General features: G+C 37.0%; 1 protein-coding gene across 2 annotated transcripts; it reads left to right on the top strand.

Moving 5' to 3' along the window:
• The first annotated feature begins 2,472 nt into the window (after positions 1 to 2,472).
• Positions 2,473 to 24,117, top strand: LOC145987286 (transmembrane protein 45B-like). 2 transcript variants are annotated; one of them, XM_083121805.1, is made up of 5 exons: positions 2,473 to 2,545; positions 14,384 to 14,484; positions 17,764 to 17,897; positions 20,591 to 20,817; positions 23,243 to 24,117. In XM_083121805.1, exons 2-5 carry the CDS (start codon positions 14,402 to 14,404, stop codon positions 23,660 to 23,662), a joined length of 864 nt encoding a protein of 287 aa, XP_082977931.1. In that variant the 5' UTR covers positions 2,473 to 2,545; positions 14,384 to 14,401; the 3' UTR covers positions 23,663 to 24,117. The 2 variants fall into 2 exon arrangements, with proteins under 2 accessions (XP_082977931.1, XP_082977930.1); XM_083121804.1 differs by lacking the exon at positions 2,473 to 2,545 and adding an exon at positions 8,776 to 8,870.
• The last annotated feature ends 1,734 nt before the right edge of the window (positions 24,118 to 25,851 follow it).

The following is a 25,851-nucleotide window of genomic DNA, read 5'->3' as shown; positions in this document are numbered from 1 at the left end:
TATATAAAAAAATATGAAAATACATACGTGTAACTTGAATCACTGTAGAAACTGGTACGAAAGGTTAAGACAAGAGATAAACTGTGGAAAAATATATGTATATTATAATTATATATGAAAATACATGAGCTTTAAGAAATGGGTCATACCTCGCTATTAAGTCTATGATGTTGAGAAAATTTCCAGAACTACTTTGTACGGTCGTTAAATCTTCTCGATGTCCCTGAGAGCCAAATTACAGGTAGATAATGTTATTATTACATGTAAAATTATTTTAATGATGTCGCGCCACTTATCTAGATCTTGTTTGAATATCTTTATGATTGTTCCAGTCACTATATACCATACATACATTCAAGTGAATTCGGCACATTTCGTGTTCTTTAATTTTTTTAGCTAAACCTTTCCAATCATAAATTTTCCCTTTACACCATGCATCATTAAATTGTTTATCGAACCTATCGGCAAACAACCAGCACGGTTCACAATAAACAGCGTCTACTAAAATAGATGAGTAACAAGTCAATATCTCTCAATTTTCTATCCGACAGTGGTGAAAGATCTATTACTCACCGGGTCTTTCGGAAAAGGTCCTTGCGTTTTAACTTGTTTTGGATGATAAAATTGAGCTTAAATACGGGAGCAGCACAGTTTCTCCAAACCTGATAAAACGCTGAGAGGGGTGAAAGCGTTTTCTTGCCTGTCGTCCACCCTTCGGCGACACAATCAATGACCTCAACTATTCAGCTAATGACGGTTTTCTTCTAAGCTGGTAATTTACTTACTACTTTTTGTTTGCAGTTGTATGGGTATAAAAATACAAGATGTTTGGTTGAAAATATATACAGGTACCTAACAACATCGTCTTACTATACAATTTTGGTTAAACTTTTAGGTCAAGAAGATTTTGAATAGTTTGTGTAATTGAACATTATGACATTTTTAAATAAATTTTCCCCAGTGGAAGCTCTTTTATAAATCGAAACACAGGGCGGGAACTTCCCAACCCCCCCCCTCCCACCCCTAAACTCGGTTCTGTTGGTAGATCACGATGTATAAAATGGTAGTTGCTTATAGAGACAATATGCCAATACAAATTGATCGTCTTTTAGAATACGCAAAAAATTCTTTAAAAATTGTGTACGGCAGCATGCCATAAAGATAATAGGGGTGTGATAGCGAAGATCCACACATTCTCGATTTCAGAAATAGTGCGTATGTTGTGCTAACAGTCCGTCCAACTTGCCCACAATGAAAGATGGGATGAACCCAGTGATGTGCGTCTACGCGTAAACAACGATAGTCTACATTTTACACGTAGACTATTTTATACACGTAGATTAGGTAATCTATGTAAGCAACATGGGAAAAGGTGATAACTTAACAAAGGGCGCTGTGAAATTAAAAGAAAATTATACTGCGTATCAGTTGCTGATGTTTGAAGAGAACTTTTCATACTCTCTTTCTTCCAAATTCGAACAATTTCTCACCTAGGAAGAAACCTAATATAGGAAATATTCTAGTGTTTTATGGGGAAAAGACCACTCTTGCCTCACGACTGCCATCTGTTGTTGTGTTTTGCATACTATTTATCTTCTTCCATAGTTGATGATAGAAGAGAAGAGAAATTTTGTTGTGAACCAATATAGTTGAAAATGTCACTTTCCTTTCATGAAAGCCTTGAAAGTTAATTTTAATGCACTTTAGATTGTCTACAGAGTCTATGTAAACTACAACCCAATGTAATCTACGCGTAGATTACGTGTAGACAACGCATGTAGACGTAAAATTATAGTCTACGGCACATCACTGGATGAACCCCAGAGCCGCTAATGCAGAGGTCTCGTCGGGAGAAAGTCCTGAGACTGCCCAACCTGGATCTACCGGACAACAGTCAAACTTCCTACCAAACTTTTTTTTAAAAAAAAGTCAGTTAATATATTCACTTTTTTGCGATGTAAGTGTTGTAAATGTCATTTATTCAATTTTTTTAGTAGATGTTCAGTTTTTCATCACGGACAACAGAATCATGTGTGTCTTACCCAGGATTCGAACCTGCGCCTCACACGCGTCGTAGCGCGACATGAACCACCTCGGGTCATTTGACAGTGCGGTATGTCCAGCAAATTAGGAATATATTTATGTCATATTTGTTCCTGATACAACACGATTAAACTTATGCAAACACTTATTTCGTAAGGAAAATGCTCATGACGTCAGGAGCGAAGAAAAATCTGCATTTGAATAATTGAGAAGCGGAAAGTTCTGCGCTGAATCTTCGAGACACGAAAACATCTATGAAAACTCCCAATTGCAAGTCGGTTGTTTACACGTTGCCAGGGTAACGATGTAAAATAATGGTCGTCCGTAGTAAAGAAGAACTTGCATCGATCTGACTGTGCTTGTACCGCAAGTTATCGCTTCAATTGATCTCGAGATGAAACTAGGCTTGGAGCTTATTTTTGTTGTTTATAAGGGAAGACACTTCCTTCTGGAACGAGGTTGAGAGCTGAAGTGTCGCACATTACACACTGCTGCAGAAGGGGTAAGTGATCGTTGGTTAAACTCAAGTTTATCCTGGAACAGATGGTGCTGTACTGCACACTGGGGAATAGCTGGTAATCTCAGTCTGCACGAATGTTGCTGTGCGACAGAGTAGTGTTATGTTGACACACGTGAGCGAAAGATTTAACACGATACTGCGCAGTGGCGGCAACTTGTATGGGCCCGTGAGGCTCGAGGCTGGCCGTGTCGTAGAAACTTGGGCATTTTACATTTTGTGTCTCTATAGAAATACATTAACTTCCGTTCCGTATAATGTAATTCGAACTACACAAAATTTCTTGTAATAATCCCTATTGATGTGTTTTCCAATTCGATTATTAACCGGCCTCCGTGGCTGAGTGGTTATAACACGCTACGGCGACATGGTTCCCGGGTTCGAATCCCGGTCTGGGCATAGGCACAGTGCCTTCAAGAAGTAGTGTTAAAAACGGCAAGTTTCTGCGCGCTCCGGCGGTTCCACCCCATGATTAAATCCGCTAGAGGCGTTGTTAAGATCTTATCCTTATTAAATGTTCATGTAGGAGATAAATCAGAAGTAAATGAAGTACACACAGCATAACCTTTAGTTCTAGAACCTAACTTGATTGAAGTTAAAGATGCTATTAAAAGGCTACAGAATAACAAAGCACCTGGCATTGATTTAATACCCGCTGAGTTAATTAAATATGGTGGAAATTCGTTAATATGTCAAATTCATAAATTAATTTCTTTAATTTGGAATAAAGAAGAAATCCCTCAACAGTGGAAATAATCCATACTTGTTCCTGCGTTTAAAAAAGGTGATAAAATGAACTGCAATAATTACCGTGGAATTTCTCTACTCTCAACAACATATAAAATATTATCTAACATTCTTTTAACAAGACTAATCCCATATGCTAATGAAATTATAGGTGATTATCAATGTGGATTTAAACGTAACAGAACAACTACAGATCAAATTTTTCACATCAGACAGACACTTGAAAGAAAGTGGGAATATAATCAAAATGTCCATCAGCTATTCATTGATTTCAAAAAAGCATATGATTCGGTCAAAAGAGATAAATTATATAATATATTAGTAGAGTATAGAATACCTAAGAAGCTTGTTAGTATGATAAAAGTATGCACCAGTGAAACCGAAAGTAAAATTCGTGTGGGTATTAATATGTCTGACAAATTTACAATTCATGATGGGTTAAAACAAGGAGATGCATTATCTCCATTGCTCTCTAATTTTGCCTTAGAATATGCTGTAAGGAAGGTAAAAGAAACTAAAGAAGGACTAAAATTAAATGGTGTGACTCAGTTGTTAGCATATGCAGATGATGTAGACTTACTGGGGGATGATGTGAATACAATTAAGAATAATGCTAAAATATTTTTCAAAACTGCTAAAGAGATAGGTTTGGAAGTTAACAAAGAGAAAACTAAATATATGCTTACAAGCCGAAACCAAGTGTTAGCTAATAATCAAAATCTAATTATTGATAACAACTCGTTTGAACCAGTTTCCAAATTCAAATACTTAGGAGTAATATTAACAAATGAAAATTATATTAAAGAGGAAATAAAAAGCAGGCTTAATTCAGGAAATGCATGTTACTTCTCTCTTCATAAACTTTTGTCTTCTCGTTTAATATCTAAGAAACTAAAAGTTAAAATATACAAAACAGTAATTTTGCCTGTAGTATTATATGGATGTGAAACTTGGTCCCTTACATTGAAAGAGGAACATAAATTGAGAGTATTTGAAAATAAGATCCTTAGGAAAATCTTTGGACCTAAAAGGGATGAGGAGACAGGCGAGTGGAGAAGGTTACATAATTTAGAACTACATAATTTGTATTCATGTCCAGATATTATTAGAATAATTAAATCAAGAAGACTTAGGTGGGCAGGCCATGTGGCACGAATGGGAGAGGAAAGAGGAGTTTATCTTGCTCAAGATAGGGACAGATGGAAGGCCTGTGTTGCTGCATCCATGAACCTTCGGGTTTAAGAAGGCAGAGAGTTAGTTAGAGGCGCTGTTGTGAGTAGTAGTTAATGGAGTTTGTCGGCTTATAATACAATTTAATGGAGTTTTTGTTGAAAGGTATGATTCTTTTCATTTCAACCTTTTCGTTCTATGAATGTTAAAATTTCTATGATATTTGGCACAGTTGTCGAGAAGATATTACAGGGCATTCTGAATACGTCTTGTTACTATGATTTTTATTAATAATACGGGAGAAAATGTAGGTATTTTTTTCTCAATGGCATGCATCATGTCACCTCGGCCTGTTGTCAGCGCATATATTGCGTATTTTTCTGTTTGAGCTTTCATTTTGACGCTGCCAACACTCGATTTTTTCCCCCGCATCTATGCAATTGTGCTGCATGGGTTAACAATTATCGCTAATGGATTTGGATTAATGCAGCTTGTCGTGTCGCTTTATTTCTGAACATGGGCGTCGCCAGAAATTTTCCTAGGGGGCGGGGTCGAATCGAAGATGTCGAGGACACCCCCTCCCCTCAAAAATATTGTGATACAGACAAGTGGCATATGCAGAAGTTTGTTAAAGAGGGATTCATTTTTAAAATTATTGCATTATCGGTATTTTAAATTATGCTATTATTATTATTATTATTATTATTATTACTACTAGTAGTAGCAGCAGTAGCGGTTTTAGTTTAGTTTATTTTAGCATCCAATACGTTTATTATATGAATAATATAGTACTTGTAGTAGCAGCAAACGCAGTAGTATAAGAAGCTTCGGAACGTGTGAAAGTTACAAATTAACAGAGTTTCAGTGTTCCAAATTATGAAAGTTTCGTACCAAATTCGATATCTCAAGACCATTTTTAAAGAATGACGCAAAATTAGGTGAAATAATATGATTCGTTTATAAATTGCCATAAATTGAAAAGAAGTAGATGGAAATTTCCAAGGGGGTTCGACCCCCCATGCCGACGCCCATGTTTCTGAAGTATGGTTTCTAAAATACACTTTTCTTTCCGCTTCGATTGAATGCTCCCTGAGTAGCCATGTCTATCATGGCATACCCCACCTGGAAAAAAATGCGTCCACCCTTGAACACACCCGACCAAAATTCTCTGGCGACATTTTTCTTTCTAACAAGAACAGTCTCGGAGGGGGACAAGCTACTAAAAGCCCGCAAGGTACTCTAAAGTGAAGTTAAACTTTATCAACAAACTCTGCGTCGAGATTGGAAAGCTTACATTATTTGTAGTGCCTTCACTTTTGCCTCGTTATAGAGAAAAAACATATTCATGTAGAAGTCTTGCACAGCGCACACGTCTTGAAAGTCCGAAAATTACCCTCTAATGTAAGATCGAAGAAAACTTCTCACTGTTCCTTACCTTCCTTCAGCATAGAAAGACCGTTCCCACGTCCTGTGTACACACTATTATTATTTAACATCACTTTCTGAAAACGTATGCTTCGGTATCGTTTGAATCAAGTACGCGTCCATCAATATTCCATCGAGACCTAATATGTGCTTTGCAGTTGTATCACGAATGGCAATTTCTCATTGTAATGGAGGGAGAGGAAATTTCATAACTGCAAGAAAAAATGGAGGAGGACAGATGCTGGTTATTTGTGTCATGTTGACAGGTAATTTTTTAAAAAAAATCAAATGGGATTATCGATTTTCTTTCATCTTTAGGCACCTTTCAGATCGAAGTAACAAATCACGTGAGTTATTTGGGAACGAACCTTCAGCAATAGACGCAACCTTTCGTGCCGAAGCGACACGAAAAGATGCACGTGTCGTTCGGACTGTAGGGCCCCGTGTCGCCTGTCACTACGGTGTGAAACTTCCGTGTCGCGTGTCACTTGTCGCTTCGGTCTGGAAGCTGCTTTAGGACAGGGTTGTTGAAAGTCCAGGAAGAGCCATAAATTCTAATGGCTTCTAGTGGGTTCTGTAACAGGACTGAAACATTTTTTCTCGGGCAATTTGAATTTGGTCCAAGTTGCGTAGTGTTTCATTTTAATACCGATTTTCAACCTTATTTAAATTGATCCGGAACAAAGGAACTGAAATACTTTAAAGATAAAAAAGTTTTTTACGCTCCAGAACCCATTTACGCAAGCTGATTTTCTGTTCCGGACCGGAATTGAATTTATTTACAATTCCTGGACCTTTAACAACCCTACTTTAGGGTGACGAGATTTAGCATTATTATCTTTATTATGGCACTTCATTTTGAAGAGTTTGTTGTATTATTACATTCTTCAGAAGAGTCTGTATCTGTATGTGGCTTTTTATTTACTTACAAATTGTGGTTGATAAGCCCCGCGACAGGTTAAGTTTGCAGTAACTTTTCGCACATGTAGACGCAAACGTGCGCGCAGAATATAGTTCCGCTGCAATACTGCCAATTTTCTCACTGTCTGTGATATGAACAGCTCGGAGCTTGAGGCAAGACTGGCACGGAAAATTCTTCATCGCCATTCTTGCGTGGATTAATACATAAAACCTGCTGCAAACTTAACCTGTCGCGGGGCTTAGATTGTTTCGATCAAGTTGATTCAATTTTGTATTCACAGTAGCAAGACCACAAAACGGTAACAGCTGATATTCAGGGCATTAGTACTCCAGAACATTTTAATTTAAAGGGTCCGAAAGCTGTAAAGAAATCTCGCGGAATGTTATTGTTTAAAGTTAGACGACCTTGTAAAAATCGTGACGAGAATCGAGACTTATCGAGAGGAGACCGAGAACGAGACAGGCCTCTGTAAAATCGAGACGAGATGGAGAATGGCTCGATTCGTTTAACAAATGTTCTCACGGAATCCATTAGACCGTCTCAATATTAATAAATTGCTTTCGTCAATAATAGAGATCGGACGTGCTACAAAAGAGATAAGATAAAATACATGAGTTGTGATATTGGCAGCGTGGCGCTTCAGTTTGCTGACACGTGCAATGATACACGCAATCTCTATATTATATATAGGCTAAACGTGTACTATAGGAATGAAAGATGAATCATTCACTGGCAGGGACTTTTGGGGGAGGGGGAGGTTAAAGGTGATCCATCACTTTTCTTAACGATATTAACTTTAAAATAAAAGGCTCTTAAAGGCCATGGATGGGAAGGGAGTGGGGATGAAGGAAGTCAGACCTTTTATATTGTAGTGGTACTAAGAAGAGTCTTGTTTGGAAAGGCAGCCCAGAAGTTTCTTTGTATTTCTCTTTTTATTCGTTATTTATCGGCGTCTTTCGGCAAATCGAGACAACCCTGATGGATGACGTTGAGAGGTTATTGAATCGGTCATTGTAACCATTTTTGCCGGCAGAGACGACAGAGACTTAAGTTGAAAAAAGCAGTGTTTTTGATTTTGGGAATATGGCAGTGACAGGTGTTATGAACAGACGGAAGACTTCACTGCAACGTAGACCTTCCCTGTGAGGAAAAAAACGTATAAGAGAAAGCAACATGCCCACTTGTTTTGCTGCTTGTGTGGCATTTAGTTTTTGTTGGATACAACATTGTTCGTGTGACAGGTTCAATTAACGAAAGGACACTTGTAAAGAAATATAACGTTCTCGATTTTGTAAACATCTGTCTTGTTTTCATCTTGATTGATTGATTTGGTGTTTTAAGCCCACTTTATGCACAGCAAGGCTAATCAGGACTGGACCTACAGTTTAAAGTGTGATCCGAACCACTTGTGCCTCTGCTGGATATCAAACCCGGGATCCCTTGATTACAAGGCGACGACGCTACCACTGCCTATGCTCGTAACTGTTCCAAAGTCTCGTCTTAATACCATTCCTGGCATAAGATAGAATTTTCTGTCAATTGCCTATCTTGGAGTTAAGAAACGCGCATGCTCGAAAGGTTTACGCCAAAGTAGAAATCGTTGAAGGCCACCAAAGTGGTGGACATGTCAACAAGGCGTCAACTGTTTGTTAAGGCTGATTAGTTAGCTCGGGAATCATACTTTCACGTGCGATGACAAACACACTGCAATCGATGGTCCCGCGGTTGTTGTCTTTCGGTTCGGGCATTACCGAATCATGCTAATGGAAGAAGATTGCTCAAAACGACATCCACCAGTGCATATGTGATGGGCACACGAACCAATTTACGAAATGTCCCTTTCTAGAGCGTCAAAGAAGGTAAATCACTCTCGCCTGTCTGTTATCGTAGTTGCCAGGAAACGTCCCATCTGTGTGTAATGTTGTAACATCACAATCACGTCTTCCGATAACGAACTTATCGGATTTTGCAAGAATTCAGAGCGAAACTTACGTCGCACCTAGAAAGCTATTCTATCGTGTCATCATTCTTGGGGATTTTAAACAGGTATATTTTCAAACTCGTCTTAATTAAGTCTTAAGAGGAACACATAACTAGTTTTCAGCAAATCAATGTTTATTCTAAGAGTATATTGCTTACAGTAATCGTTATTTGTAGCAAACGTGCTACACTCAGTGCCATCCATGTTCACTTCCGCTAAATATACTACGGATTTTAGCAGTGGCGCAGGAACGTTTCAAATTTGAAGCGGTGTAAGGTGCCCCTACCCCACCATCCCTCACGCCAAGTCCGTTCCTACGCCATCGGATAAGTGTAAGCAAGACAGCAATGTCACCACAGATTTTCATCAGCTTGGATTTATGACTGCTTTTTTAGCTTGAGTTCTATATTTGTCATATGTTTTGGATTTAATGTGTTTTTTAAAGAGAATGAGCTAACGTAACGTGGGGGGGGGGGGGGCTTATACTACTCGTCAACATATACCTGTGCACGCCACCACTGGCGTACCCAGGATGTTTTTTTCGGGAAGGGCTGGAATTGTACAGGTGGATAGTACATAGATGTTTTTTAGGGGGTGGCATACACAGCAAGATATTTCATGTTTTGAACTTTTCACTCTCAAAAACGGCAACCGTGCGTCATTTTAAGAGAGGTATGCATTTACCAGTCTGGATTTTCCCTTACTTCGCTACTTTTATTTTAAAATGTTGACTTTTCAAAATTTCTGAGGGGACTGGGCACGCCACTACAGCACAGTAGCTTGAGAATATACGTATCTCTCCGCTAATAGATTAAAGTTGCAATCTCAGTAAACTGTGAAATAAGGTAGTTGAACACATTCTATCTACTATCGAGGTATGCCACTGCAAGCAGTGGCGTAGCGGCCGCTCCCGCAACCCCCGCAATGCGGGAGGGCCCCGAGGTGTAGGGGCCCCGCAATGTTTTCTCTGCGCTCCTGAAATTTTATATAATTTCAGAAATTCAACATATAGTGTCGGTTATTTTTTTAAAATACGAAATAGACAAAATGTAGGTCAACAATGACAAAATTTGAACTCGAAATTCACTGAGGTGAGCACTAAATAGAAACGCCCTATCGGTGAACTTAGAATACGTATCAACAGAGTTACTGTAATTTACGAGTCTGTGGATACCACAAATAACTTCACGTCTGTTTTATTTATTTATTTTCATGTGGAATGTGGTCGAGTAGGTTTCCAGGAACATTTCATAAGACAATGTCTGTGACAATAAGCAGCGGCGTAATGGCTCGATCAAGGGGGGCCCTGGCAACTTAAACTGTGGGCCCTCAGAAATGCCGTATATCGCCTAAAATAGGAAAAAAAATCCCTTATCTCACACCTTTATAGATATACCGTGTGTCGGAATCTTTTAGAGCATAAATTGTCTGCAGTTATGAATCCAGTAGGAAGATTCAGTTGCTCGGACAGTCTGTTTTCTATTGCAACACAAACAAGAAAACTTGGCAATTCATGAACTTCACTATTATTATTTTTATGTGGTATTTAAAATGTAACTTCCCACCAAATATTTTCAAAGGGGCCAAAGCATTTTCATATTCAAATAAGAACAGACATATTACCAACATAGTCCACACCTGTTAAGTGTTACAGATTATTTTCGATTTTTAGCTGTACTCGTATCGTGACAAGGTAGTTCAATTTTCTTTAATTGTTAAACACTTCAAAGGGGTTAACTAACTGTTGTACGTCTGTTACCCTCTGACGTCTTCGATGATACATATACGTTGTAGTATTTTCGATTTTTTTTTACCAAGGGGGCACCCAATATTTTAGTTGCAGGTGGGCCCCAGGGCATTTCGCTACGCCACTGACTGCAAGTGTTGTCTACTCATAAAATACATAAACAATATACTGGCCTTATTCTGCTCTTAGCTGAATGACGTTTAAATTAGTCATTTCAAAGTTCTCTCTTTTTCCAAATAAGAAAATACACAATCATAGGACAGATTCAAGGCGGATGTGGTACATTTTGCTTCAAGGTGGTAGCTGGGTAATTAATTTCAGGAAGTTCCTATTAACACCAACTTGGAGCACAATCTCCACCCTTCGATTCACCATGCCACAAAAAAATAAGCTAAGAAAGCCGGCCTATCTAATGAAGAACACAAAAGAAAAATAAACATTGCGCCCCACTTTGAACGACCATACTGGACGACAGTAGAGTTCCAGTTGAACCTAGGATTCAAGATTATGATTTGAGTTAACGATATTAATGATGAATAAAAGTAGTTGGCGCTTTTGTTATTGACGTTTTAATTTCTTATTGTTGTGTGGATGCGATTTTATAGGTAATATGCAGAATTATCTAATTATATAGTATTAATACTGTTGATAATTTTTCACTCTGTTGCAAGACGGTTCTAACAGATATACTGTAGCAATGACATATTTCAGATTTGTTTGTTCACTCACGAACAAATAATGAGAAAAGTTTAACTCTTAGTAGCACAAGGGTAGTAAAATTGTAATAGTTATAATACTACTAGTTATACTACTACTGCTACTACTATCGATGAGATTGTGTAGACTGGTTACTACTATTAATAATTATTATAATGGCAGTTTACAATTAATAATTAATTACTTAGGAGTAATACTAACAAATTAAAATGATATTAAAGAGGAAATAAAAAGCAGGCTTAATTCAGGAAATGCATGTTACTTTCCTCTTCATAAACTTTTGTCTTCTCGTTTAATATCTAAGAAACTAAAAGTTAAAATATACAAAACAGTAATTTTGCCTGTAATATTATATGGATGCGAAACTTGGTCCCTTACATTGAAAGAGGAACATGAATTGAGAGTATTTGAAAATAAGATTCTTAGGAAAATATTCGGGCCTAAATGGGATGAGGAGACAGGTGAGTGGAGAAGGTTACATAATTTAGAACTACATAATTTGTATTCATGTCCAGATATTATTAGAATAATTAAATCAAGAAGACTTAGGTGGGAAGGCCATGTGGCACGAATGGGAGAGGAAAGAAGAGTTTACAGGATTCTTGTTGGGAAAGCTGATGGTAACCTGTAGGAAGACCAAGACGAAGATGGAGGGATAATGTTGAGATGGCCCTAAAGGAAATTGGTAGGGATGGAAATTAATATATAGATCTGGCTCAGGATAGGAACAGATGGAAGGCCTGTGTTGCTGCAGCCATGGACCTTCGAGTTTAAGAAGGCTAGAGAGTTAGTTAGTTAGTTAGTTTACAATTAAATACAATAAAATATTCCCTTTTAAACAATCTTAATATACGAGTACATACCAATGTACAGTAGTAACATTATTATTTTTCATTATTTTGATTATACAGGGTGTCATTTTAATGGCGCCCACGGACCACGGAAACGTATAGAGGACATCAAAACAAACAGCTTTTCTCAGTAACATTTTTCTCCTTGGTGCATCACTTCGGCCCTACAGTCGTTCAAAGAAGCCAGTTTTGCCGCATGAATGCTGGCAACCACACACAACATTTGATTGCATTTATGACGTCATATCCCGTCGTGAAGCGATGCGTTCCAGGGTTGCCAGGAACACACATATTCTGTGAAAAATGACATAGCTACAATCAGCCACATTATGTACCGTAAAACAAAACGAGAAAACACGTTCTGTAACCTAACAGGAAGTAAACAAACAATACGAAAAATTTTAGAAAGAAAATAGAATTCAAATGAAAGTGGTCATATCGAATTTTGTCTTAGCTTAAATGTCAAATATTTGCAATTCTAGTTACCAAGTTGACATCTACAATTTAGTCTATCCACTTCGTCCTTCTGATACTAGTCTGTGACACACTGAACAGATGACAAAATAGAAATGAAAGAACTCAAAATTCCAAAGGTAAGCAAGCAACACATAATATAATGTATATTCAGGGCATTATGAGGCAAGTGGAAAAATGGTTGAAAATACAGGGATATAAGTAGTAGTAAAACAAACTCTCCGACGCACCGGATACACATGTAATAGTTTGCAACTGTGAACAGAGCAGTATATTCGCTACTGATTCATCATTATATTGTTACTGTGGTTGTACGTGTTTTTTTGCCGTAATGTAACAACGTGAACCTCGGATACTTCCGTTATCAGCACAAAAGTACCACAAGGCATCTGGACACAATCCTGTAAATATCAACGTTGCAACGAGATTTGCAAATATATTATAATTGGCATGTAGCTGGGCGTAAACAGCCACATGTAAGCTGTAAGTCCAATAAAATTTATTGTTGTTGATATTTGACATGTAGGCTGAGACAAAATCCGATATTGACACTTCATTTTGAATACATTTTTTACCATTTCTCATATCGTTGGTTCACTTCCCCCTTCCCCTGAGATGACTGCTTATCTTCTGGCTGGTAGGCTACGATGTTCGGTTTTCTGGACGCGTTTCTCGCTTTGTTTGACAGCTAATAATGTGGTTGGTAGTTTGTCATTTTTCACAAAATTTGTGTGTTCCTTGGAACACTGCGTGCGCTGTTTCGCAGCAGAAAATGACGTCACAGATGCGATCAAATGTTGTGTTGGGTTGTCAGCATCCAGGCGGCAAAACGTTTTTTTTTTTTTTTTGAACGGCTGTAGCGCCGAATCGACGCACCAGCGAGAAAAATGTTACTGAGAAAAGTTGTTTGTTTTGAGTTCCTCTATACGAATCCGTGGTCCGTGGACGCCATGTATATTCAGATTTCTATATTCAACTTTTTCAAAAGCCGGCTCCCGTGGCGGAGAGGTTAACACATCGCGCTACGACGCTGGGGGTCCCGGGTTCGAATCCTGGCCTGGGCATGGATGTTTGTGATTCTCCATTCATCAATTTCATCATGTCATCACTCATCCCCATCTTCGCAAATTAGCCAAAAGTGGCACAAGAAACGAAGTAAAATAAATGAAATCAAATCAACTTTTCAAAATTACCTATCAAAATATGTCTGTATTTTCATTATTTAAAAACTGTTGACAACTAATTATCCCCAGTTAAAATTTATTTTTTAAAATAACAAATTCTGATAAAGGATGAACGGAACATCAATTTAATAAGACCATTCATTATGTATATGAGCACTTCTAAACCATGAAACAATTGAATTGATCAAGTGTTGATTTGAATACATAATTAATGCAAAATGGAGACTAAACCAACGTACCCGTTAAATCCCCTCTTATATACGACCATGATAACGAAGTATATGTTGCAAATGAAGCTGATGTGGGATTCGTTACCTCTCTTCGGCCAGACCAAAGATCAACTAAACCTAGTGAAAGCCCCCTCCCCCCTCTCCAAGACAAAATGTTTCAATTGCACCTTCCACAAACCGCCTATAATTTTTTATCGATTCAACTTAATTTGATCGTTGAAAAAGCTAAGATAAACAAGAAGCTAAAATAAGAATTGTCCTCGGATTTTTATGAATCGTGAAAGAAATATAGAAAATGATGTGGAAGTTGAATGTATTTGTATATCCTGCAAAATCAAAGCTAATTGCGATATTACTCGTTAAATATGTTTACAGAATCGATAAAGCTGAATCATGGGAACGTTTATGGGTCACGTTGTACCTGGGACATTCTTCATATTGTTTTCGGTTTGGTGGACATTCAATACTTTTTATAGGTAAGTACCATAACTCATTGCGATTTATTAAAACCTATGTAACTCTCGTTGCATAATTGAATTTATATCAAGAGATAAATTTGTTGCTAAAGTAATCAGTTAAATATAACGCAGATTTTAAATTGTGAAGGTATATGTACTTTTAGGAAAACTGAACCAGATTTTATACATTAATACAGGGTGCAGCAGCGTCCATAGGGTAATTTGAAGTCGCAATTACATATATGGAAAAAAGTATTTTCATTAAATGACCTTAATACCAAATTGTACAGAATGGATTGCCAATGTGGCCCATGGCAAATGTTTACCACGGCACCTACACAATCTTCCAATGTTGCCAGCTTCATTGTAATCCGCTACTCAAATTACGTTGTGAATGCTACCGCACTCTGTTTATTCTGTTAGGTACAGAAATTATAATATAACATTAGAAGATACATGCACATGCACACAAGTATATTTTTTAAAATTAATTTTAGGTTTGTGATATGTGTGTTCAATGGCGGCATTTGAGTCCCAAAACCGGGACGGTAAGGTGCCAAAACTGGGGGCAAAGACAGTACATTTCCCTTTGTAGATAAGATTTAGGATAGTGTGAGGGGAAAAGTGGCGAAAACTGGGGGGAGGTAACTGCCCCCCTCGCCCTCTCTAATCGCCACCACTGTGTTCAATAGTACGAGTAGCTAAAATAAAAATCTTGACAACGTACTCTACTAACACTTGGTAACTAAAGCTCGTTTTAGAGTAATGTAAATTACAGCGTGATCATGGAATCTTTTTGTGATAAGAAAATTTAAAGCGTGTAAGCTAGAACATGCGGTTTGTGATAATACGTAACGTACGATGCAAGTTGTCATTCCTGCTATCTGTGAACTTCGTTTGTGGCACTGCAGTTAGTAGCTTCCAAAATGGCGTCTGTGAAGAGAAGTGCAGTGTGTGTGCTGTTCTATAACGATCACGAAACCCAATCGCCAGTTACAGTGCAGCGATTGTTTCAGAGAGCCATTTGACGTAAGACACCCTATGCTAAGAGTACAAAAGGTTGGTATACAAAGTGTGATTTTTCAATTGGATGGGTCTCCGTCGCAATGAGCTAAAGTTGTTCATGAGTATATAGATACCAAATTTCCAAACCGATGGAGGGGTCTGATACCATGGGCACCCAGGTCGCCTGATATAACTCCACTGAACTTCTTCATGTTGGGTTACGTTAAGGATATACCAACACCCGTTGGTTTTACCACAATAATAAAGCATTAGGGATGCTGTTGAGACGAAGCACTAAAGACATGTGCACAGATTATATTTTGGACACTACTGACCGGACCACCACAAATGGTTCATATGTAGATTGCAGCAGCACCTACACATAAAATTTGCATTATTATGTTACGTTTTGTCGCAAACCACATGTTCCTCGTTGTTATGGTTTACACGCTATAAATTTATCAGGGACAGTGCTCGAAGTGAAAATTCCTAGCTGGTGGATGCTTGTTCGAGTTTGGAAATGGGAGGGGGGGGTGATGATTGTATGAATCAACATGGAGACAGTGCAGAAGGTGGAGGAGGATTCTTATGCAAATTGCCCTAGCTGGGGGGGAGGGAACATTCTTCTCGCGTTCCCTACTTCGAGCGCTGATAAGGGAATGACTTTGTGACTACGCTGTACTTAAATATGTGAAATACTTACAAAGTGAGTTTCAGAATGACTTTTGTAAAGAAACTAGTTATCGCCAAAGAGTTTCTTAAAGTTAATACTAATCACGATAATATTAACAAGAATAACAATAAATATAATAAACTTTTATATAAAGTACACGTAACACAAGAATGTGAAATTACGTGTAGGTTATAAGATAAATATAATGTTTATGTAATTGCCTGTATACATTGTTTCAACATTTCAGTATCAAGTATATGCTCAAAGAAACTCTTCTTACATACGCTTCTACATAGAATACTTTCATTGGATTATTTTCAAATCGGTAAATTATAACTTAAAGTTATTTTATAGGTTAACAAATATTTTTCCATTTTATTACAAATAACTTTTAATTTTCATCTTTATTTATGGGGTTTTATTGAAATGTGAAGAAATATAACATTTAAACTGTAGATTTTTGCCTCTAATAATCACTAAAACTGTATAATTTCTAATGTTTATGCAAATATTTTAAGGTGTGAATATTTACAATAGGGCCACGGCAGTCCAGTCGTTAGGGCGTCTGACTGCCACGCTTCAGAAACGGGTTCGATTTCTGAGGTGATTGATCTCTGGTGGAAATTGTTCCGACAACATCCTTACGTAGAACAGTTCTGGGGCTCACCCAACTGCTACCAATGGGTATCTGATCGTGCTGATCACATCACATATAGTATAACAGTGATTGAGAATGTATGAGGCTCTACCTATGCACCCTTATTTGACTTTATGACACGGTGCAGGAGATAGTTTTACCTTTCTCTATTTACAATGAAACTTATACGTATTAATTCAGATGTCGACTTTGTAATGTATGTATCTCTTTACAGAAGCAATCGATATTGGGTATTTTAAATAGCCTATTATTATGAATCTACTGTTAACTAATATATACAGTATGTGGGACACTCTTCTAAAGTAATTATATTGTTATTTATAGTTTTATATAGATTTAATAAAAGTTTTACTCAAGTTTCTGCCTAAAATATTTTTATAACTTTCAATTCATGTTAGCATATTTCTCTTTCCCTGTATTAATCAAGATTTATAATCATAAATTAAAGAAAAAATTAGAGATCTTTATAGGCGCACCCATAAGTTTATCATATGGGATTTCAGAATGTTCAAAATCATTTTGAAAGCCGTTACGAAAATGGACCAGAATATTAGTATTAGCTTAAGCCTTAAACGCCCGGTTTGAACCTATCTTAGAACGTTTCCTTGGTAATTGTTTATAAGGATGTATACTTTGAAAAAAATATTTTTGACTCAAAACGGTACATGAAAATGCTGTATTGTTATTTCGGATTTTACGTTTTGTTTCTACCGCCCGCTTAGACACAACGGTGATAATACATGGATGATTAATACAGGTTACTCTTTCTCTGTCAACAATGACTCTCAAACACTTCATGAGTTTGGAACATCATACTCCAAGGAGGATGACCGCAATCTCGTGTTAGCTTGTTTGGCCATTTTTGCAATATTTCGAGCGCCCCTTCATTAATATTGCTTAAACCTCATTGTTTGTATCAAGTATTAAAAGTTTTATACATCTAATTGCGAATATTTTGTAGGTACTTCTTGGCCCAGAGGTATCATCCAAAAGGAAATGGTTACAGAAGCACCTCCTCGTTCACCAGTTCTTGCAAACCCTCCATACCTGTGGAGGGAATAACAAAGCTAGTTGCTGTTGTTATAGGAATAACTGGTGAGTCTAGCCAATGTATCTTTATAGTAAGCATTGTTTCTTGAGTCACCATTTCATGAAAAATATATTAAAATCTATAACTCAAGCATGGTAAATCAGATGGAATGGAATAGTACATCGTCTTATTTTAAAGACACGACATACAAGATTCACAAAAGTCAATTTTCTGCAGTACTTTGTAAACGTGTTGGTGTGACAGAATCAGTGGCGTGCTCAAGGAGGGGGTGTTGGTGTGGGTTATAACCCCCCCCTCTTTGGCCCAGTATTCCTAAAAGAAAAGAACATCAAATGCAGGAAAAGATGGCAAAATGAGAGCTGACTATTAAAAAATGTATACTGCAACGTGCCACCACTCGTAACTCCAGAGTATGGAGATCCGATTTGGCAACACACCGCTTCTTGCTCCGGCTGGTCAGTTGGAAGCACCAGGTCTCACCCAGGGATCGGGATTAAGACGATCCACCCTTCCTCCAGGAAGGAAACCACCGAATTGCGACACGTTACAGCAAATAAAATTCAAATACTTTATAATTAAAATGTCCAAAATCTTTAATCACAAATCGCGCGCGTACATACTGATTCGCACAAGTTAAAAGTTATAATTTGTTGGGTCATGCACGCTCGTAGGCAGTGATAAGCAATTTATTTAACACGAGAGTCCGCGCACCGCCTTCACAGTTAATAGCAAGACCTCAACTACTACCTCAAGCGCGAGGCGCAGCATAACAGATTGTTCTATCTTACAATAATACAAACTCATAACATAAAATAACACAAGAAAAACTGATAATTTATATAACAGATCAATGTTAATTAGCGATAGTAAGCTAAAGTTCAGGTTGGCAACAATTAAAAATGCCAACGTGGAAGTTTTTACATCGCCAAAAACACGTAGCGTGGTTCCCCCACTCCTAACATATACAGCCAGTAAGAAAACGATATTTTATTGAAAACGAGGGAGAAATACTTTGCTATATTATTACAATATTAAACAATATAGAAATAACTAAACTGATTTTATCAAATAATTCATATTTGCCCTTGCACATAAAAATGATTAAATAAAGATTTAGTTTATAACGAAGACAAATTACTTCAATCTTGTACATTGTTGAACAAAAATCGATATTAAGAAGAAATGTATTTAACTTGTGCTTAAACAACAAAATTTGCGTGAAAGATAGAAATAATCCTAGCCATTTTGGATTTGAAAAACAATGAAAACGTTGCATATATTATTTGGGATAATTATTAGCCTATAAATTCTGAATAAATGTTGCAAAAATACGCGAATAATATTATAACATAAGATAAAACGTAAATATATACATGAATTATGAAAACAATTAATTATAAATAATCGAATCAAAGTTCTTAACTTGAAAGTATACGAATAAGATAAATGCCAATATACGACTGAAATATGCCTAACATGGCGGTCGTTACAATACCAAACCCCCTCCTTTCGAAAATCCTGGGCACGCCACTGGACAGAATCATCAAATTTATTTTAAGCACAAAGCAATCAGTTTCTGTCAAGTGGGCTTCAGTTGAGTAGATTTCTAGCAAGCCACTAAAGATATGCAAATTTTTCTACTAAATAATAATTTTCAATGTGAAAATTTTGTAGTTTTTTTTTCTGCATTAACTTTCACGTTATAGGGAGTTAGTTCCAGTATAGAAATAACAAGGTTAGGAGAGTGCCAGAAGAACAACGGGCCTCGGTGACGTCACAGAACTGGTCCGATATAATTTGTTTTCAGCTCTTAACACAACGTACTATACAACCTTATTATTTAGATTTCCAAAATAAATATTTTTTCTTATTGATTCTGATCTTGCATCTACCTTCAAGAACATTTCAAATATATAACATCAGAAAATACGTGAATATTATTGTTACATCGTAAAATCTGTCATAACTTAGGGGCACTAGTTCCGTATGATAATTTTAGAAAGTTGTACGTCCAGGATTAGGAAAGCGTTTGTAAGATTGGAATTTGATATTTCATAAACTATTCAAGATTTGAAAACGGAATTCCCATACGAAATTTGCCTATGTTATAAATTTTGGAGAAATTTCGGTAAAAGTCAGTTTGTTTTCAGCCCACTTTATGCTCAGATAGGCCATTAGGGATTGGTCCCATTCCCATAGTTTAAAGTGGGCTCCTGACCACTGGGCAATGTGCCTCCACCGGGGGTTGAACCCGTGGCCCCTTGGGTACAAGGCAATAGCGTTACCACTATTTTATCGCTAAAGCGATTTTAAATTAGTCAATTTACAAAATTCTAAGTCGATGTTGAGATAATATGTCACTGAGATGAAATATTGTGGTGTCAAATTTTGCGGTCTTGCTACTTTTGATACTAATCTAATTAAGTAAAATGTTTACAGAATCAATGGGACTTTAGGTACACGCATGGTGAAAGTACAGACTATGTTGATATTTTAATAGATCTCTGTGGAGAAATTTTCAGTCTTCGGAAATAGGCTACAATAACATTGTTAAAAATATGTGTAAGAATAAGCGTTTTTACATTAGCCTTGTAAAAATAGATTCTCTATTTATTTAGTTCCTACGATTTATCATCTGGTTTGTATACTCATTATAATCTTTATTTGTTATGAACTTTATTTTTAGGAAACGATTAATATTTGTTTATGATTTAGAATTTGCATCGATTTCTTCCAGGTGAGACAGCTACAGGTATAGAACATGGACGCTGGGTTCATTTAGTAAATGCGCAACATGTAACAATGTTCTTTTTCTTCGCATTTTCCGGTATCATGGATATTCTTTACTTCTACAAGTTTTCTTTGCCACCGGATCTTGATTACGTTGCTGCTATCCTAGCCTTTAGCATGGAAGGCTTTCTGTTCTTTCACCATTTACATGGAAGAACACCTATGGATACACAGGTTAGCCCATTTGATGTAAACCGTGTTTCTAAGTAATAATAAGTCACAATTGGCTGTTAATATACTTACAGTAACTTGATCTGTACAATGAGGATTAGATACGAGAATTTACGTATATTTTTAAACGATGTCTTATCTCAATTACTCGAAATCCGAGCCGACCCAGTGGGGAGTAACAGGAACATTTGCTCCAGTCCCTACAGAATAAGTACCAGGTGGTTATAATTAAAGTGACGGTGTTCAGAGTGGTACAGCACGGGCTGTAATGAGAGTAGCAGTCTGAAACTTCGTAGATATGCTAATGAAGCAATGCGCTCGCGAATCATGCAAAAAAAAAAAAAAGTTCCAATTCTCGCCACCAGGGCAAAAAATGGCGCTTTAAGCAGTCAAAACGTGGAATTTTCCGTAACTCTGACGTCAAAGTCGGTGACATTGCCTAACCATTGTGTGAGCTCCCTGGTCGTGGTTGGTGACGCTTGTTGCTTTTTCCTTTAGTAATGTTCATGTAATTCGAATAGTGAAATTGTAGCGATATTTTATTACAAAGAGTATTGTTTTCTGCGATTTATAGTGTTTTTCCTGTAACTATACCAAGTTTTGACTGCTTACAGCGCCATTTTTTACCCTGGTGGCGAGAATTGGAACTTTTTTTTTCATAATTCGCGAGCGCATTGCTTCATTAGCATATCTACGAAGTTTCAGACTGCTACTCTCATTTCAGCCAGTGCTGTAGCGCTCTGAACACCGTCACTTTAACTATAACCACCTGGTACCTAGACATGGGCTTCACTAGACATTTTCACAAGGGAGGTCAGGTAGATGGTAGCTACATAAAATTGATAGTATTATGAACAAGTACTATTCCTATTATAAGCTAATAATAATAAACTTAATTCATTACCAATTTTTTTATTATTATTATTATTATAAAATTGGGGGAAACGTCTCCAGAAGCCGGAAGAATTTATGAGTTTCGTCACATCAGTGTTTTTTTTCATTTCATATCGTTAATATACCGAAATGATTTGTTATTAACTTTTACACCTCCTTAAAGACAAATCTTTGGAAATTAGAGTGAAATTTAGCCATGAAGATTACGCTGTGTCTCCTCTCATAATAATTCTCAGGTAGAATATGAAAACTTGAAATTCTGACCTGTTTCCTACATTTTGCACTAAAAATGTTGATTTTCTTCGGTTAATATGTAGTATCAAAATAAGGAAGGAAGGAAGATAGGAAGGAAATGGAAAAATAAGAAAACGTGAAGAAGTAAAGAGGAAAAGAAGGGAAGTAAGAAAAACAAGGACATGAGAGAGAAGGAAAGAAGGAAATAAAAAGAAAGAACGTAGAAAGGAAAGGGAGAAAATAATACATTGAGTAGGAAATAAATAAAAGAAAATGAATATAGAACATAGGAGTTAAAGAGGGGAAAGGAAACAAACAATGAAACTAGGAAGAAAAAGAAAGAAATACGTACAAGAAAGAAGGTAGGAAGAAAAGAGAGAAACAAGAAGGAACAAAGAAAGGAAGTAAGAAGAAAACAGAAAAAAGAAGCCAAGGGGAAAAGTAAACAAGGGAAAGAACGAGTGAGAGAGAGAGAGAGAGAGCAAAAGTTAGAAGAAGATAAAGAAAAATAAGAAATGGTATTGAAACAGCATAATGTAAAGACAAAAAATAAAGATGAATTTAAAAGAAATTGAAGAGAAGAAAAAATTCTTGGCATAGTACTGCCTACAAAACATTTTTTCCACGTGTGTGTGTGAAGAAAAATGATGTGACGATATGTAAAAGCATATAAATCCCTGTGAACTACTGTTTACGAAACGACTCAATCACTGATACGCACTGTACCCAAATATTCTACCCTCTCTCTCTCATTTGTCACTTTGCACTTGTTTGCGTCCAGTCTCATTTCAATGTACCATCTTGTTACTTACTTTCCCTTCACTCACTTGTTTAAGGATGTTAATTTCGTTAGAATACATAGATAACTTAAAGTTTGCATTCTCTACATCTAAACCATCCCCTTGGATTAGTAACTCTCCGTTACTTCTTTCTCTGAATCATCTATTCGTTTAGTAAATAAATCACATCGAAATTATAAAAGGTTGATTTAGAATACCACAGAGGCAAGAAATGAGTAATTAAGGTGATCATTCTTTCAAAAATGTATATTTACAGCAACTATTATTGTTATACTATTAGCGTGTTAATATTTTTCATTAAAATATTTCTTATTTGTCACTGTATATGTACTGGCACCTGCATATATGTATATAGTACGTACATTCGTGGAGATTGTCAACCTTGTCCCCTCTAAAAAGGTTTCAAAGTCAACGGTGCTGTACACGCATAACTTCATTGTTAATAAAGACGACCTCCCTTGCTATACACAGCATTATAGCACTACTTTATCTTCCAACAGGTTCACATGATGTTATTTTACACCGTTGTCTGCTGCGTTGTAGCTTTAGCTCTGGAAATGAGATACAAGGACAACGTGCTACCGGCTTTGGCACGTGCGTACTTCACACTACTACAAGGAACATGGTTTTATCAGATTGGATTCGTTTTATACCCTCCCTCGGGCAACAAATGGAACGAAGAAGACCACAACCAGATGATGATTGTAACTCTCATTTTCGCCTGGCACGCTGCAGGGCATTTCGTGATATTCATGGTTATTGGAGGCTTGATCAAGAGGCATGTGAAGTTAACTGACACGAACGTTGGTTATCAGAGACTTGTTATGCACAATCTTTCGACTCTAGATGAAGAAAACTCTTTTAAAAGGAAGTTAAATAACGTAGAAGACTTATTTAACTCGGAAAGTGAGGATATTTGATGAACAAAATGCTGCACATAATTTTAAAAATCGTGGACCAAGTAGCGTAATTGAAGTACGTAGCACAGATCTTGTTAATGGTTAAATCTTCTATACAATTGATGTATGGAACCATATTTTCTTAGTATCCTGGTACGAATTAAAAAATATTCATCACTATGTCAGTCTAAAATGTGATATTGAAATGCTTACGAGCAAACACGTTTATATGAAGTGTAGGTTATTTTCAGGCAATATGTTAAAGTACAATTCAATTAGTCTTTTACGGTATTGAGAGACTTCATCAATAAACATCAAAACAGACTACTAATAAAAAAATGCAAATGTAATTCTATTGTTATATATTTATGCACAATATTGCGTAAAAAGGAAGTTATCGAATTATCATTGAAATAAACTACTTAAATTTAAAGCACATTTTTTAACTGTGCAAAATACAAGTGCCAAATAGAATGAAATACAGGGAGGTTATTGCAGCATGACACCGCAACAGCGTCGGCCGCTTGCCGGCCCAGTCATGCAACAGGTGCCGGCAAATTGCGTAACAGATAGCCCGTTACACAAACCGCTTGTTTTGTAATGTTTCCACTTTTCACAATTATAGTTACAATTACAACTTAAATAAGCACGTACCTTGCCGCAAGGATGCTGGAAAAGGTGTCCTCTAAAATACAAATATTTCTGGCACTTTATTTCTGCCCATATCGCTTCTGACAGCAATGACTCATCCAACATAAAGGATTCAATTTTTCATTCTTGTCTTGCCTTCGAATAAACAAAACCGTGACTCTTATTTTGCAGATAACACAAGATTAATCCTTTTGAACACTAGAGTCAGTGGCGTGCCCAAGATTTTCGAGGGGGGAGGTTACGTATACATTATTATGCAAAACGAAAGCGCAGATAAACGAATTATTTAACAGTGTCACTTAATTTTAACGTGTGAATATTTTTGAAGTAAAGTAGCGATCATACACTGTGTGCGTTTTTCTTTCTGAGAGCGCCATTTGAAATAAGCACTTTTCCCCTTTTGCTACTATGGGATAAACTGAATATAAAAGGCTATAACTGCTCAACAACTGCATCTTTTTAAGAAATTTAAATTCTAAATGTAAGAATGAACAAAAAGCAACATTTTATGTAAATTCCGACAATTGTGAGTCCAGGGGGAAACGGGGGCCAAATCCCAAAGTTCTATTTTCCCCGTAATTACGCAAAATTTCTGAACGTCGTAATTTCCATATTTTTTTTTTCAAAGTTGCGGCAGGAGCATTACATATCCTCATAGAGTAGTCTTTTGTTGTGCTTCCCTCAAAATTTGGTCCATCCAGTGTCTATAGAGCCGACGCTAGAAGCGAAATTCCTCAGATGTCGCAAGAGCGTCAGCGGCTTATCGGAGTAGTGGTAAGCCGCGAGAAGCCTCTCGATACTACGCGAATGCGACAGCTGTCGGCTACCAGTTGTTTAGACGTGTTCACTTCGGTTTGCGTTTATCAGTACTCGTGTTGTTCAGTGCTAGTGCTTTATCGTGTGTTAATTGTTATTCATTCATTAGTTATGCCGCCAAACAAATATAGTCTTGAACAAAGAGTTTTTATGTACGATACTTACGTGAAAACGAACTCTTGCAGAAAAGTAGTCAGGCGATTCGCAAGAAAATTTCCTGGCAATCCTGTTCCGGACAGACATACTGTTTACAACCTCGTTAAAAGATTACGAGAGACAGGATCTCTTGAACCTAAGAAACGTGTTTCCAGACGACGTGTTCTTACGGAAGAAAAGCTAGACGAAATTGGTGAACGACTTGAACATACTCCAAAAAAATCCCTCCGTCGGCTTGCTCAGGAAACAGGCATTTCAAAATCCTCAGCACGAAATGCCACTAAATTACTTAGATTAAAACCCTACAAAATTACAGTGGTTCATGAATTGCAACCGCGCGATCACGCGACTAGAGTTCGATTCTGTAACTGGATGCTGGATAATATTGTTGCTGGCAGAGTAAATCCAGAATTAATCATATTTTCAGACGAAGCTTGGTTCGAATTGAATGGCCGAGTTATTTCACAAAACAATCTCTATTGGAGCGCAGAAACACCTGACCTTGTGCATGAAGTTCCGCTCCATCCTGCAAAAATTGGTGTGTGGTGTGGTTTGAATGCCCACAGAATAATAGGGCCTATTTTTTA

Source organism: Lepisma saccharinum, chromosome 4 (assembly GCF_977018435.1).
Source record: "Lepisma saccharinum chromosome 4, izLepSacc3.1, whole genome shotgun sequence".
NCBI classification, from domain to species: Eukaryota; Metazoa; Arthropoda; class Insecta; order Zygentoma; family Lepismatidae; genus Lepisma; species Lepisma saccharinum.
Note: the sequence above shows the minus strand (reverse complement) of the source record. Positions and strands in the feature narration are given on the sequence as shown.